Here is a 12,691-nt window from a genome sequence, read left to right on the forward strand (position 1 = left end):
AGCGAGGTCCTACATGTAGTTAAAAGAAACAGACATTAATCTACAAGTAAAGAGTTCTTCGTCAGAGGTTGTTGTTTTTATTGCCATGTGACTATTATAGTTAAATTTTGATGGTCCTTTTTAATCTAATCTTGTCACGTCCCTTTTCTTATTTCACAGTTTTTCACTATTACATAATTAAAATTTAGCTTGGTTCGATTTTATATTTCGACAACTTTAGCGTTATTAATTAAATTTAGTCGAATAGAACTCAGAGAACATCTGCATTATTGCATATATATACTATTTATGATAATTACATTTGTTACATCACACACTTTCACGATTTCTAGTTTTTGTAATGATATGCGGCCATGTGGGTGAGAGGTATCTCTATTAGTGAAAATTAATTATTATTATTATTGGATTTAATGAATTATAACCCAAAGATTCTGTGAATTTTGCTAGGTCCGTATCAAGTTGATGTTTACAGTAAAGTTATAATAATTAATACAATGTTAATCATTGCAGTTAACAATCAATATTTTCCACAAATCAAGATGTTAACGATGCGGAAATCATGTTGTTATGCACCATAATTACCTCACTAATCCCCCACATGATCCAAATACGTCACATCGATTAAGATTTTTATGAAGATACCAAAATCACATTTCACAGTGGAAAAAGATCCAAAATTCTTTTAGATAATGACGTTTTCATTATACAACAGACACACGGAAGCCTACTAGATTTTATATGGCCCCTTTTTTACATCATAAAATAACCTCATTGATTATTTTACTACAATGAGAGAAATTCTACCAAACAGAATCAAATGAACAAAAAATGCAAACTTCACTTCTAATCATATTCGAAATCTAATCAATAGAACTGAGATTATTGAAATGTCTTCACTAATTACGCGGATTCAGCTGGCTTGTCCCTTTTAACTTCTGGTGTTTCACTGTAAATCTACAGTTACCACACTATGGAATTAAAATTAAAAAGTTGCTCCTCTGCTAAGGAACACTATAATTGATTTGGAAGTCACCAATTCAGATAAAAGTGTTAGATAACAAGTTCCTAAGGGGGAAACAAAAGTTACCCGAGAAGTCATCATTTTACAAACTTAACTAAGACACTTTCACTCTCCATTGCTGGTAAGAAACAGAGCAAACAAGAGACACCAGAAATATGTGACATATATTGCTGAAATGATGTGAATATTCAAATGACTGCCCATGCTCATAACTATGCATCTTGGATAGTTTTTACACAATCTGCCAGCTAAGAACCCAGCAAAACAAAATTTTTGCAAATGAATTTATTGAAGCATACCCAAATCAAAGAGAGTCATACTCACATACACAACGGCCACTGCATTCTTTGGAACCAAACAGTGGAAGATCGAAGACTTTTGCTGCAGGCTGATGCCTATTTTTGCTCAACATAAGATTTAACGCTCTCCATCCATCTAACGTACTCAGCTTTACCTTTGTTCTTCATATACCGATGCAAGAAAACAGCAAGCTCGTCGCTTATACCTCTTTCCTCTAAAAATTGATAAAGTGCGTCTTGAAGCTGATCATCTAATTCCCTGTAACAACCAAATGTAAAGACAATAAGTTCACTTATTTCATTCTTGTATCTCAATTTTTAATGCTGAAGAAAAGAATCAGTCGCCGTACTCAAACTCTGGTCCACCATAGGAAGAAGCTGAAGTGTTGATGCCTTTACGAATGCAGAGCTTCGATATCTCTATGGTATCTGGCCAAGCAGAACACATGATCTCTAAAACTTCACTAGCACCACCCTTGGAGATGTTGACAATGAAAGTGATGTGAAGAATATAATCAGGTTCAGTTTTGGTAGATTTTGACGTCGGAACTGATCTATCAAACATAGTTGCTTCAATTTTGATGTCTTCTTTATCTCCAAATTTCCTTTTCAAGCTAATCCACTGCTCTCCAGGCCGTTCATCCACAGTGAATGGACCAAAACTGTCAGGAGGCTGCAAATTTGTACAAGCAAAGTGCTAAAAGTGTTATTCAATGTAGCAAGTAGAAATATCGGAAATGGGAGCCAAAGCTCATGGAAATGCATTGTAGTTCAATAAGACGAACTAGAAGAGGTTACTAGCTAACGTCTGGGTTTATAAGAGGTTACTGCAGCTTGCAAATCCCAAAACAGAGAGGCCATTTCAGAGATGTGAACATTTTCTTATTATTCATCCAATAGTTTTAAAATTGTATCAACCTAAGTTACACAGATCAACATTTATATGATTCCCATGCAAAAACAATCAATTGATCAAAAACACTATTCCAAAATCAGATTCCAAGAAGGCATAAAGTATCTAGCTTTATCGCTTATACTAATAACCCAAAAAAAAGAGATTGATAGAAAACCTGAAGCGGAGGCGAGTGATCGAGTTCGTACTCAATCTCATTGCGGATCAGTCGTAAAATGTTGCCCTGGAAAGCTGACTTCTGCATTTCTGACACGTAACTCCCGGAGCTCAGACATCTGCGGCTGATTAAAAATTTAGGATTTTGATTCGAGGGCAAACCAATCCTAGGGCTCCGGTAAGCAATTGAAGGAGACGAATTAGAAAAGAGTGTTCTTCTCAGACATCTGACGAAGCGAGCCATTGACAACAGAGATGAATCGCGGAGCTAGATTGGGGTTTTTCCTCTTTTAGGGTTTAACTCATTTAAGATGTTCCATCGTACGGTTCTAGTTTCTTGGTCTAAAAGTCTAAACTAATCTACACCGTTTAATTTATTAGTATTTTTTGTTTTTTTCGTAATTCCACACAAAAAAAACAATGGAAATTGGAATTTTTTTTTTTGGCGGCAGTTGTTATTCTACCGCCTATTTCCGACCAATCAAATGTTGTTAGCTTTTTTTTCTTCTTCGATCTAGGTCTTACAGTTTCGATGTGAAGCGAAAAATCTTCTTTTTTTTTTTTTTTGGGTGTAAAGAGAAAAAGTCTCAATTTTGTCAAGCATCAATCAATGGCGACGGAGTACGAGCGGAAGAGATTGGAGAACATAAGACGGAACGATGAGATGATGGCGGCTCTCAATGTCCGTGCCAAAGCCTCTTCTCTTCTCTCGGCCGCAACCGCAGCCAAACGCTCTCGAGATGATTCTAAATCATTTAAGAAAAAGAAGCCCAAGCCTGCTACAACAACGCCCACTGTTATCCGAAAGTCTCTACGCACCAGAGGATTGAATCCAGATTCCGCTGGCTTACCTGATGGGTTTTCGGATTTCCGGATGGGTTCTCAGATCACACACCACAAACCGTCTCCTAAGAAGCAATCGCCACGTCTATTGGCTCCTCTGCCCTTCGATTCTGCTTATGAAGGAGATGGTTCTTATACGCAATTGGTTGATACTCTTTTGGGTGTTGAGAGTAAGTCTTGTAGAGGCAAATTGGTTAAGGGGGAAACTGGATCGGTTAAGGATGAGAACGAGTCTCCTATGGTGAGCACTAGGAGTACTTCTCGTGTATCGAAAGTTTCTGTTAAAAAGGAAGAGCCAGATGATTCCTTCAGTGATTGTGTGAAGAAGGAATTTGATATTCCGGTGAAGCCTGAGAAAATTGAGTTTGAGGATGGTTTTGATCAGGATTTGTTGAGTTTAGAACCGCATAATGTTGCACGTGTTGTGCCTGGGAGGATTTTTGTTGTCCAGTTCTTACCTTGCGAGGATGCTAAGATGGTTGCTGCAGGGGACAAACTTGGGAATGTTGGGTTTTGGAATTTGGATTGTGAGAATGAGGAAGATAATGATGGGATATATCTATTCACTCCTCACTCAGCACCACACTCAGCACCAGTTTCATCTATCGTGTTTCAGCAAAACTCTCTATCAAGGGTAAGTCTTCAGTTAAAGGACTTGTCTTTATTTAAACTTTGATTGGAGAAACTTTATCTCTTCTTTTAGTCATTAGTTCGTTGGTGCATTCATGGCAGGTTATTACCAGCAGCTATGATGGTCTCATCCGGTTGATGGATGTCGAGAAGTCGGTTTTTGATCTGCTTTATTCCACGGATGAAGCTATATTTTCGCTCTCGCAGAGACCAAATGATGAGCAAAGCTTGTACTTTGGTGAGGATTATGGAATGTTCAATATATGGGACCTCCGAGCAGGAAAATCAGTTTTCCATTGGGAGTTACATGAACAGAGGATTAACTCTATAGACTTCAACCCGCAAAATCCCCATGTCATGGCTACAAGTTCCACAGATGGAACTGCTTGCCTTTGGGACCTGAGAAGCATGGGAGCCAAAAAACCGAAAATATTGACTACTCTAAATCATTCTAGGGCTGTGCACTCTGCTTATTTCTCACCTTCTGGCCTTTTACTTGCAACTACAAGGTATCTTGTCCTGTCTTCCTCGGCCTGTTCAATACATTTCATTAAGAACTACAAGTATCGGTTTTATTGGTAATCTCTTTGATTTAAGAACTCACATCAAATGTCGTTTGTTTTTGTTTGAAAAATTATTGTGGATAGATGTAAGTAATGGGGAATTTTTCTAGTTTTGTTGAGGTTCATAAAGTCTGTGCATTCGGTATAAAAGATGAAAAAACACCACTGCCTTGAAGCAATTAAGTCTGGGAATCACTTAACTTAGCAAGAAAACCTTGTGTCTTGATGGTTTTGAGACGGGAAATTCAATACATCTCTTAAACTTTTAGCAACGTAGACAAAGAGTAAACATGTGTAGAGTGAAACTGATGTATAATGTAGGTCCCTCGCATACTATGTGAAATGCTAGTGGCTGTTCTATTTCTACCTCCATCTCTGGGGCTAGCTAAACTCTTGTTTTGTTTTCCTTGTAGCCTTGACAACTACATTGGTATTCTAAGCGGCGCAAATTTTGAGAATACTTACAAGATATATCACAATAATAACACCAGCAGGTGGATCTCCAAATTCAGGTATGTTCCAGCATCTTGTACCACATTAAGCTCGCAGTTCCAATGCACTTTTCTTCTTGATGTACTTGCATTTTGACAAAATAAATCACTGCACAAGTAATTGTTACGAGTCTTTCACTATTCCTCTGACCATCAATACACTCTTTTTCCACTTTTGTTGTATGAGAAATGCAAAGAAGTAGGCGTTGATTTGTCTCTTTCTCAAAAAATTGAAGCTGGTAATGATTTTGATTGCAGGGGAGTGTGGGGGTGGGATGATTCATACATCTATGTTGGCAATTTGTCAAAAAAGATTGATGTGATCAATCCGAAACTAAAGCGAACAGTGATGGAACTGCATAACCCTCTGATGAAAGCTATACCATGCAGAATCCATTGTCATCCTTATAATGTTGGGACACTTGCAGGATCCACAGCTGGAGGACAGGTCTATGTTTGGACAGCAAAGTAGCCTATTTTAACCATTTTCAAGCAGCATGAAATGTTATGTTGTTTTGTGTACCGTGGCTTTAATAGCTTAAAGTTAAATTCTATTGATTTGTATTAATCCTAAAGGTGAAAGCAAAATGAGAGAATTGCATGTACTCCTTGTTCATCTACCATCTAAGTTTACATTCTTATCATTTTGAGGGGAGTTTAGTAGATTGATCTTCTTGGACCTTTTGGTTTCTTTGTAAATCTCTTTGTAACTAACCCACAAAAAATTCAAATTTTTTTTTTTGGCGGCAAATTGTATTCTACCGCCCATCTCCGACCAATAAAGATGTTAGCTTTTCAAGGTGTGAAGACAAAAGTCTTATTTTTTCTTGTTTTCCGAGAAAAGAAAGTCTCATTCTTTCACCCACGCTTCAATGGCGACGGAGTACGAGCGGAAAAGATTGGAGAACATAAGACGGAACGATGAGATGATGGCGGCTCTCAATGTGCATGCCAAAGCTGCTCTTCTCTCCGCCGCAACCAAACGCCCCCGCAACAAATACGAGAAGAAGAATGCTAAACCTGCAATTATCCGAAAGTCTCAACGCACCAGAGGCTTGAATCCAGAATCCGGTGGCTTACCCGATGGGTTCTCAGATCCACAACGCAACGCTTCCCCGCAAGTCATCAGCTCCTATGCCATTCGATGTGGCTTATGAAGGAGAGGATTCTCTTACGCAATTTGTTGATACTCTTTTGGGTATTGCTAGAGGACCATTGTTGGTTAAGGTCTGTGAGGATGATAACGAGGCTCCTATGTTGAGCACTAGAAGTTCTAATGTTGTTGTCAATAGGGAGGAGCCAGATTCCCCCAGAGATCATGTTAATAAAGTTGATTTTGATCTCGAGTCTTTGAGTTTAGAACCGCATAATGTAGCACGTGTTGTGCCTGGAAGAATTTTGGTTGCAAAGTTCTTGCCTTGCGAGGATGTTAATATGATTGCTGCAGGGGACGCACATGGGAGTGTTGGGTTTTGGAATTTGGTCAAGGAGGAAGATGATGGGATCTATCACCCCTCACACTAACGTAATCTCATCACTTGTGTTTCAGCAAAACTCTTTCTCAAGGGCAAGTTTCAATTTTTAAAGGACTTGTCTTTTCTTTTCTTTTTTTGTTTTGTGGTTGGAGAAAAGTTATCTCTGTTTATATATCGGTGTTGCATTTTATGGCAGGTCATTAGCAGCAGCTATGATGGTCTCATCCGGTTGATGGATGTAGAAAAGTTGGTTTTTGATTTGGTTTGTTCGCGGGATGAAGCTATATATTCGCTTTCACAAAGCCCAAATGATGAGCAAAACTTATACTTTGGCGAGGGAGAGGGAATGTTCAATATATGGGACCTCCGAGCAGGAAAGTCATTTTTCCACTGGAAAATACATAAATACAGGATTAATACTATTGACTTCAACCCGCAAAATCCCCATGTCATGGCTACAAGTTCTGAGGATAGGACTGCTTGCCTTTTGGGACTTGAGATGCATGGGAGCAAACAAACCGATAACATTGACTACTGTACATCATGGCAGAGCTGTGCACTCTGCTTACTTCTCACCTTCTGGCCTTTCACTTGCAACTACAAGGTATCTTGTCAGCTTTCTCCTCACCCTGTTCAATACATTCCATTATGAACCACAAATATCGGTTTTACTAATAATCTCTTTGATTTAAGAAAACACATCAGATGTTGTTTGAAACATAATTGTGAAGAAATTAAGTAAAGATATGATGCCTCGATTGTTTTGAAAAAACATTATTGCCTTGAAGCAATCAAGTATAAGAAAATCTTGATGGTTAAGAGACAATCAGTCTATACTTTGGTCTCTACAAGTTTTACCAACTGAGACACGAACAAACATGTGTAGAGTGAAGCTGATTTATAATGTAGCTCTCTGTCATTTTTCTTTTACTGTACTGGTAAAATGTGACTGCTATTGGTTGTTTTATTCTCGCTTTGTTTTCTTTGTAGCCGTGACAACTATGTTGGTATTCTAAGTGGCCGCAATTTCGAGAATCCTTCGATGATATATCACAAAAGTAGCACCAACAGGTATAGCTCCAATTTCAGGTGTGCTCCAGTATCCTGTACCTTAATAACCTCTCAGTCGTTCCAAATTTCCAATACACTTTTTTCTTGATGTACTTGTGTTCTGACCAAAATAATCACTGCACAAGTAATTGTTGCTAGTCTTTCACTATTCCTATGACCACAATACATTCTTTTCCCACTTTTTATGAGAAATGAAAAGAAGTAGGCATTGCTTTCTTCTGTCTGTTAAAAAATTGAAGCTGGTAATGCTTTTGATTGCAGGGGAGTATGGGGTTGGGATGATTCATACATATTTATCGGCAATCTGTCAAAAGGAATTGATGCGATCAATCCAAAACTAAAGCAAACAGTAATGTCACTGGAAAGCCCACTGATGAAAGCTATTCCATGCAGAATTCATTGCCATCCTCTTAATGTTGGGGTGCTTGCAGGATCCACAGCTGGAGGACATGTCTATGTTTGGACAACAAAGTAGCATACTTGACCAATTTCAATTAGCATGAGGTGTTGTGTTGTTTTGTTCTGTCGTACAGAAGAAATGGAAGCAAGTTTTTTTTCTTACTGTAGCTCTTATAGCTTAAACGCAAATCCTTGTGATCACTATATTAATTCTAAAGGTGATTCAGCAAACAAAAGCAAAATGAGAGAAATGCACCAACTACTGTATTAGTTCCAAAAGCATAATAACCCCACAGAAGGGTACATCTTCTTCATCTACCACCTAAGCTTCCCTTGTAATCATCTCAATGAGGTCCATCACCTGGTTTTTGTACATTGCTCTTCTGTTCTTTTTCTGGTTTCGATTCTTCTTTTGGGGAGAGTTTAGTAGATTGATCTTCTTGGGTCTTGGTTGGAGCATTTCCTGAAGGTTTCTTGGTTTCCAAAACAATCTCTTTTATTGTCTCTTCGATTTTTCCCAGTCTCTGTTTCATCTCCATTAGCTCTTCGTGAGACTTGGTTGCTGCTTCTACTTCTAATGCCTTTTGTTCAGCTTCTTCTTTCTCTTTCTTTTCTTCTTCTTTCCTTTTCTTCTCTCCAAGTTCCTGAGAATTAGTCCAATATCACAAGGCATATGCTGACATTAGCCAGAATTAAGACACAGGACAAACATTAAAACATGATGACTCAAACATCTTCAGAAACTCATATCAGTTTGATAATGAACAAAAAAGGATAACTCACTGCATCCATGATCTTCATTTTCCGGCGAGCATATTGAGCAACCAGATACACAGCTGTTACAAGAAACAAAAACCATTTATAAACAAGTAGCATTGAGATCTTTGACACAAAACAATTAAGAGAGAAAATAAACGGGAGTGAATCGCAATACCTACAGATGGCAAGCAGACGATAATGAATTGCACCACATGCCAATCAAACCTAACACAAAGCAAAATCCATATGAGGACTTACTACAACACAAACCAGCACAAGAACTCAACTTACTATAAGAGCTAGTGTCAGAAAGTGAAAGAGAAAAGCGCAGCAGAAATTGAAAACCAGTTCACTTGTTTCAGCCTAAAGAAGCTCACATTCTACAATTCTGCAACATTACTCTTGCCTATAATTAACATCAAAATCGACAAGGTAAGTGGAAAAAATAGGGTCTTTCCATGATTTAAGGCTTATAGAAGCATGAATCAAACCGATTATAGCATCTGATAAACTAAACAAAGGACAAGATCAACGAAGAGCGTGTGCAGAAATTGAAAATCCATCAAAAGAATTCGAGAGTAAAACCCTCTTAAAACCCCCAAATTTCCAGCAGAAATTACCCAAATTTATTCTTCTTGGGTGGTTCAGTGAACAAGATCTTCGCAGCGGTCACGAAATCGAGCTTGTCGAGTTTCTTATAGGTCTCATCGTAGCGAGAAACACTAGATTCAGTCTCGCTGTAATGAGCAACGCTAGATTCCGTCTTCTCGACTTTGTTCCCACCATTCTCTCCTTTAGTGCAGAGACGTCGGATCCTGTAAAGCTTCAACCGGGTCGATAATCCGACCCACGAGCCTCTGCCGCGAATCATCCCTGATGATCTCTCCCGGCGATGATAGCTTAACTACTCGCGCAGCGCATTTTCCACAAAAATGAAACGCTCGGGTTGGTTTCCGAGATAACCGGATCTGACCAAACCGGACCGGGTCTGGGGTAATTATGTACGAATTGAAGACTCTCATATGTCAATTGTGATCGTCTGACTTTGTCATCAATTTTAGCAACTTCAATCAAATTTCGTATGCTTGTCAACAAATATTTGTTACCTTTTGTTTTCAGTTTCTTTTTCCTTTTTCCAGCTTTGGAGACTATTTGTGAGCTAAGATGTTGACCTTTGATTTCTTTTCCTTTTTTTCCATATTAAATTAGTTTTGATTATTATTATATTATGCTAAGGAAACATTTTATTTTGAAATTAACCAAGGCAAATTAGTGGCAGGCCTCTAATATTTCATATATTCAAGATAGAAAGTTGAACTTTTCATACAACTTGTAACTCTTAACTTTTTAGTCTTTACGACATTATATTATATATTATATAGTTATATAAAAAAAAGAATATACGCCAAGTTATATGATTGTGATATTTTTGTGGACACTACATTCAATAAACAAACTTAGATCCATGATTAGTGTCATTTTTTCCCCCAAAATTTTATTCTCTGCAATGAAAATGGTTTATTGTATTATCCCACTTTGCACCCATAATTAGTCGCACCACTTTCAAAATTATACTATAAGCTTATTAAAAAGAAAAAGGGTGGTCTCGAGACAAAAAGTTGAGCCAAAGATAGGGGAATATTAAGCTTTATATTGGACCCCATAATAAACTGTGAAATTATTAAAGCGTACCGCCAATATTAATTTAAGTTGTATGCATTTATAAATCATTGGCTATAACGATTCTATAAGGTATTTCAATCGTTACCGGTGATCGGTTGTGAAAAAAATCATAAACATGCAAAGTGTACATCATAAAATCGTTTTAAGAAAATAAAATTTATAGTAGGAGTAATATTTATGGAAGTAGTATACTAGTATAATTTATTTATTCAAGATTCAAAACTAGTAGTAATAAAAGCTAAGCAAGTCTCATTCTCTTCCTAAAGCTGTATAATCGAAAAGAGGAAACATAATTGACATCGGAAATCTCAAAAGACAAGTCGTTGGCATTTTGTGTAATTTAATTATATATGTTGAATTGAGAAAAAGGGTAAATTGTCATCAACTTATTCGACAGTTTATATAAAAATAAAACCGAGTCACTCTTTCATCGGAAGAACTTCCCTCCGGCCGATTTTCTGACGCCGGCGATACTCTATCTCCTCTGTCTTTTTTTTCTTTTTGTTTCTCTCCGGTGAAGAAAATGTTGGAGCCATTACGATTCTCCGCTTAACTTGTAAACCTTGAAAAGAAGAGGAAGAATTTGAAAGAAAGGAAAATGCTTTGCCGGAAAAGCTCAAGCTTTGTGGATAGAGGCAATGTTCCGGTTTATCTCAATGTTTACGATCTAACTCCCATTAATGGCTATGCTTACTGGCTTGGTCTTGGCGTTTACCATTCTGGTGTTGAAGGTTTGTCTTTCTGTTTCTTGAATTCATGTTTTAGATCTAAATACTAGTAATTTCAATTCAAAAGATTCTATCATATGTTAGATCGGATTTTCTTGGGATTTCAAGTCATTTATAACTTCAAAATGTTAGATATTAGTATTGAGGAAAAAATTGATTTTTTGAAGAATTTAGTTCATTTTTGTTGTTGTTGGTGTATAGTTCATGGTATAGAGTATGCTTTTGGAGCTCATGAGTATCCAAGCACTGGAATTTTCGAAGGGGAGCCAAGGCAATGTGAAGGCTTTACGTTTAGGAAATCGATTTTGATTGGTAAAACGGATCTTGGTCCTCTGGAAGTGAGAGCTACTATGGAGCAACTTGCTGACAACTACAAAGGAAGTTCTTATAATCTCATCACCAAGAACTGCAACCATTTCTGCGATGAAACTTGTATCAAGCTAACTGGGAATCCAATTCCTAGTTGGGTTAACCGCCTTGCAAGAATCGGTAAAATCTCTGGTAACTCCCCTCATTCTTTACATTTTGGGCTTTTATGATTGTACAAGTTAGAGACAGAGAGAGACTGAATCAAGTAGTTATGTTTGCAAGTGTGTATAATGATGCTAATACTCAATGGCTTATAAAGTCTCATCTTTTGGTTTCACGTAGATTAAGGTTTGAACAAAAATCATATGCTTCAAGACTACAATGTATTTCAAGTTTCCATCTTTACGCATGAGTAAACCGAGTTTAGCTTGGAGGATTATCGATAGAACAGCTTTTAGACTATAATGTGACTTGGTTTCGCTTCTTTTTTTTCTCGGGGTTGGCCTGAAAGATTTCATCTTTATGCGTATGATCGATAAGAACAGCTTCTGACTTGGGTTTGGCTTTAAGTTTCCATATTTAGGCATTTGAACATATTTGGAAAGGACTCTGTTTCTGTGCCCTGAAGTTGAATTGTTGTGTGTTGTTGATATAAGGCTTCATGTGCAACTGTGTGCTTCCTGCGACCATAAACGCGACCAGGTTTGGAAACAACAGGATCAATCAAGACAAATCATGTGAAGCAGAATCTGAGAAGAAGAAACTGACCAGTGTATCGAGCAGAGAGAGGTCTACTACGATTGCTACTCCTTCGTCGTCTTCTTCATCTCCTTCAGTTCAAGTCCGCGGTCGAAGCAGGAAAAGGCGTCCTCGTGCTCTGCAACCTTCATCGCCTTTGACTCTCGGATCTTCCTCCGTTTGACTATAAATAAAAATGAAATTTGGCTTTCGTAGTTAAATCCATTTTTGATCTCTCAATTAGAGAGACCACTCTGTTTTTCCTTCTCTTAATTGCGAGTGTGCTTTGTAATCTTGTTAATATGCAAACCTTCTTCTTTTCTTTCTGTAATTTTATTTACATTTTCGTTTCAGATTTTGGACATTATTTTTACAGTCATATATCAAATTCTCGTAAGTACAAATCAGAAACAAGAAATAAGGAAAAGAAGAAGAATCTATAAGTCTTTGCCTTTTCTGAAACTAAAGGAGAATATATTCCCGCATACTTTTTAGATTATTATCTCACTTTCGACAACATTATTCAAGAAAATTTAAAATATCATTTACAAACAAAAAAGTTAATGATGAAAAGCAGAGGCCTGACATTAGAACATGAGCCAAATGGCTTGCT

At 37.5% G+C, this 12,691-nt stretch overlaps 5 protein-coding genes across 6 annotated transcripts; 3 read left to right on the forward strand and 2 right to left on the reverse strand.

Moving 5' to 3' along the window:
* Positions 1-1,163: 1,163 nt before the first annotated feature.
* On the reverse strand, positions 1,164-2,727 carry LOC9323878 (uncharacterized protein At2g39795, mitochondrial). The gene is made up of 3 exons (XM_002889231.2): positions 2,391-2,727; positions 1,671-1,993; positions 1,164-1,579 (listed from the first exon to the last, which is right to left on the reverse strand). Exons 1-3 carry the CDS (start codon positions 2,631-2,633, stop codon positions 1,417-1,419), a joined length of 729 nt encoding a protein of 242 aa, XP_002889277.1. The 5' UTR covers positions 2,634-2,727; the 3' UTR covers positions 1,164-1,416.
* A 99-nt stretch (positions 2,728-2,826) lies between these two features.
* LOC9325341 (WD repeat-containing protein 76) lies at positions 2,827-5,560 on the forward strand. The gene is made up of 4 exons (XM_021035396.1): positions 2,827-3,866; positions 3,965-4,371; positions 4,839-4,937; positions 5,175-5,560. Exons 1-4 carry the CDS (start codon positions 3,000-3,002, stop codon positions 5,386-5,388), a joined length of 1,587 nt encoding a protein of 528 aa, XP_020891055.1. The 5' UTR covers positions 2,827-2,999; the 3' UTR covers positions 5,389-5,560.
* A 97-nt stretch (positions 5,561-5,657) lies between these two features.
* On the forward strand, positions 5,658-7,961 carry LOC110230980 (WD repeat-containing protein 76-like). The gene is given in 7 exon segments (XM_021035398.1): positions 5,658-6,012; positions 6,014-6,424; positions 6,426-6,483; positions 6,588-6,878; positions 6,880-6,995; positions 7,382-7,480; positions 7,724-7,961. Coding segments are annotated over 7 exon segments (1,413 nt in total). The 5' UTR covers positions 5,658-5,788; the 3' UTR covers positions 7,938-7,961.
* Positions 7,962-8,039: 78 nt separating this feature from the next.
* LOC9323879 (protein MNN4) lies at positions 8,040-9,586 on the reverse strand. The gene is made up of 4 exons (XM_021035397.1): positions 9,241-9,586; positions 8,796-8,845; positions 8,645-8,697; positions 8,040-8,505 (listed from the first exon to the last, which is right to left on the reverse strand). The coding sequence occupies exons 1-4, from the start codon at positions 9,489-9,491 to the stop codon at positions 8,206-8,208; spliced, it is 654 nt and encodes a 217-aa protein (XP_020891056.1). The 5' UTR covers positions 9,492-9,586; the 3' UTR covers positions 8,040-8,205.
* A 922-nt stretch (positions 9,587-10,508) lies between these two features.
* Positions 10,509-12,482, forward strand: LOC9325342 (deSI-like protein At4g17486). Of its 2 annotated transcripts, none has more exons than XM_021035210.1 (3): positions 10,509-11,034; positions 11,233-11,532; positions 11,997-12,482. In XM_021035210.1, the coding sequence occupies exons 1-3, from the start codon at positions 10,902-10,904 to the stop codon at positions 12,260-12,262; spliced, it is 699 nt and encodes a 232-aa protein (XP_020890869.1). In that variant the 5' UTR covers positions 10,509-10,901; the 3' UTR covers positions 12,263-12,482. The 2 variants fall into 2 exon arrangements, with proteins under 2 accessions (XP_020890869.1, XP_002887815.1); XM_002887769.2 differs by having other exon boundaries at positions 11,233-11,520.
* Positions 12,483-12,691: the final 209 nt, after the last annotated feature.

Source organism: Arabidopsis lyrata, assembly GCF_000004255.2.
Source record: "Arabidopsis lyrata subsp. lyrata unplaced genomic scaffold ARALYscaffold_2, whole genome shotgun sequence".
NCBI classification, from domain to species: domain Eukaryota; kingdom Viridiplantae; phylum Streptophyta; class Magnoliopsida; order Brassicales; family Brassicaceae; genus Arabidopsis; species Arabidopsis lyrata.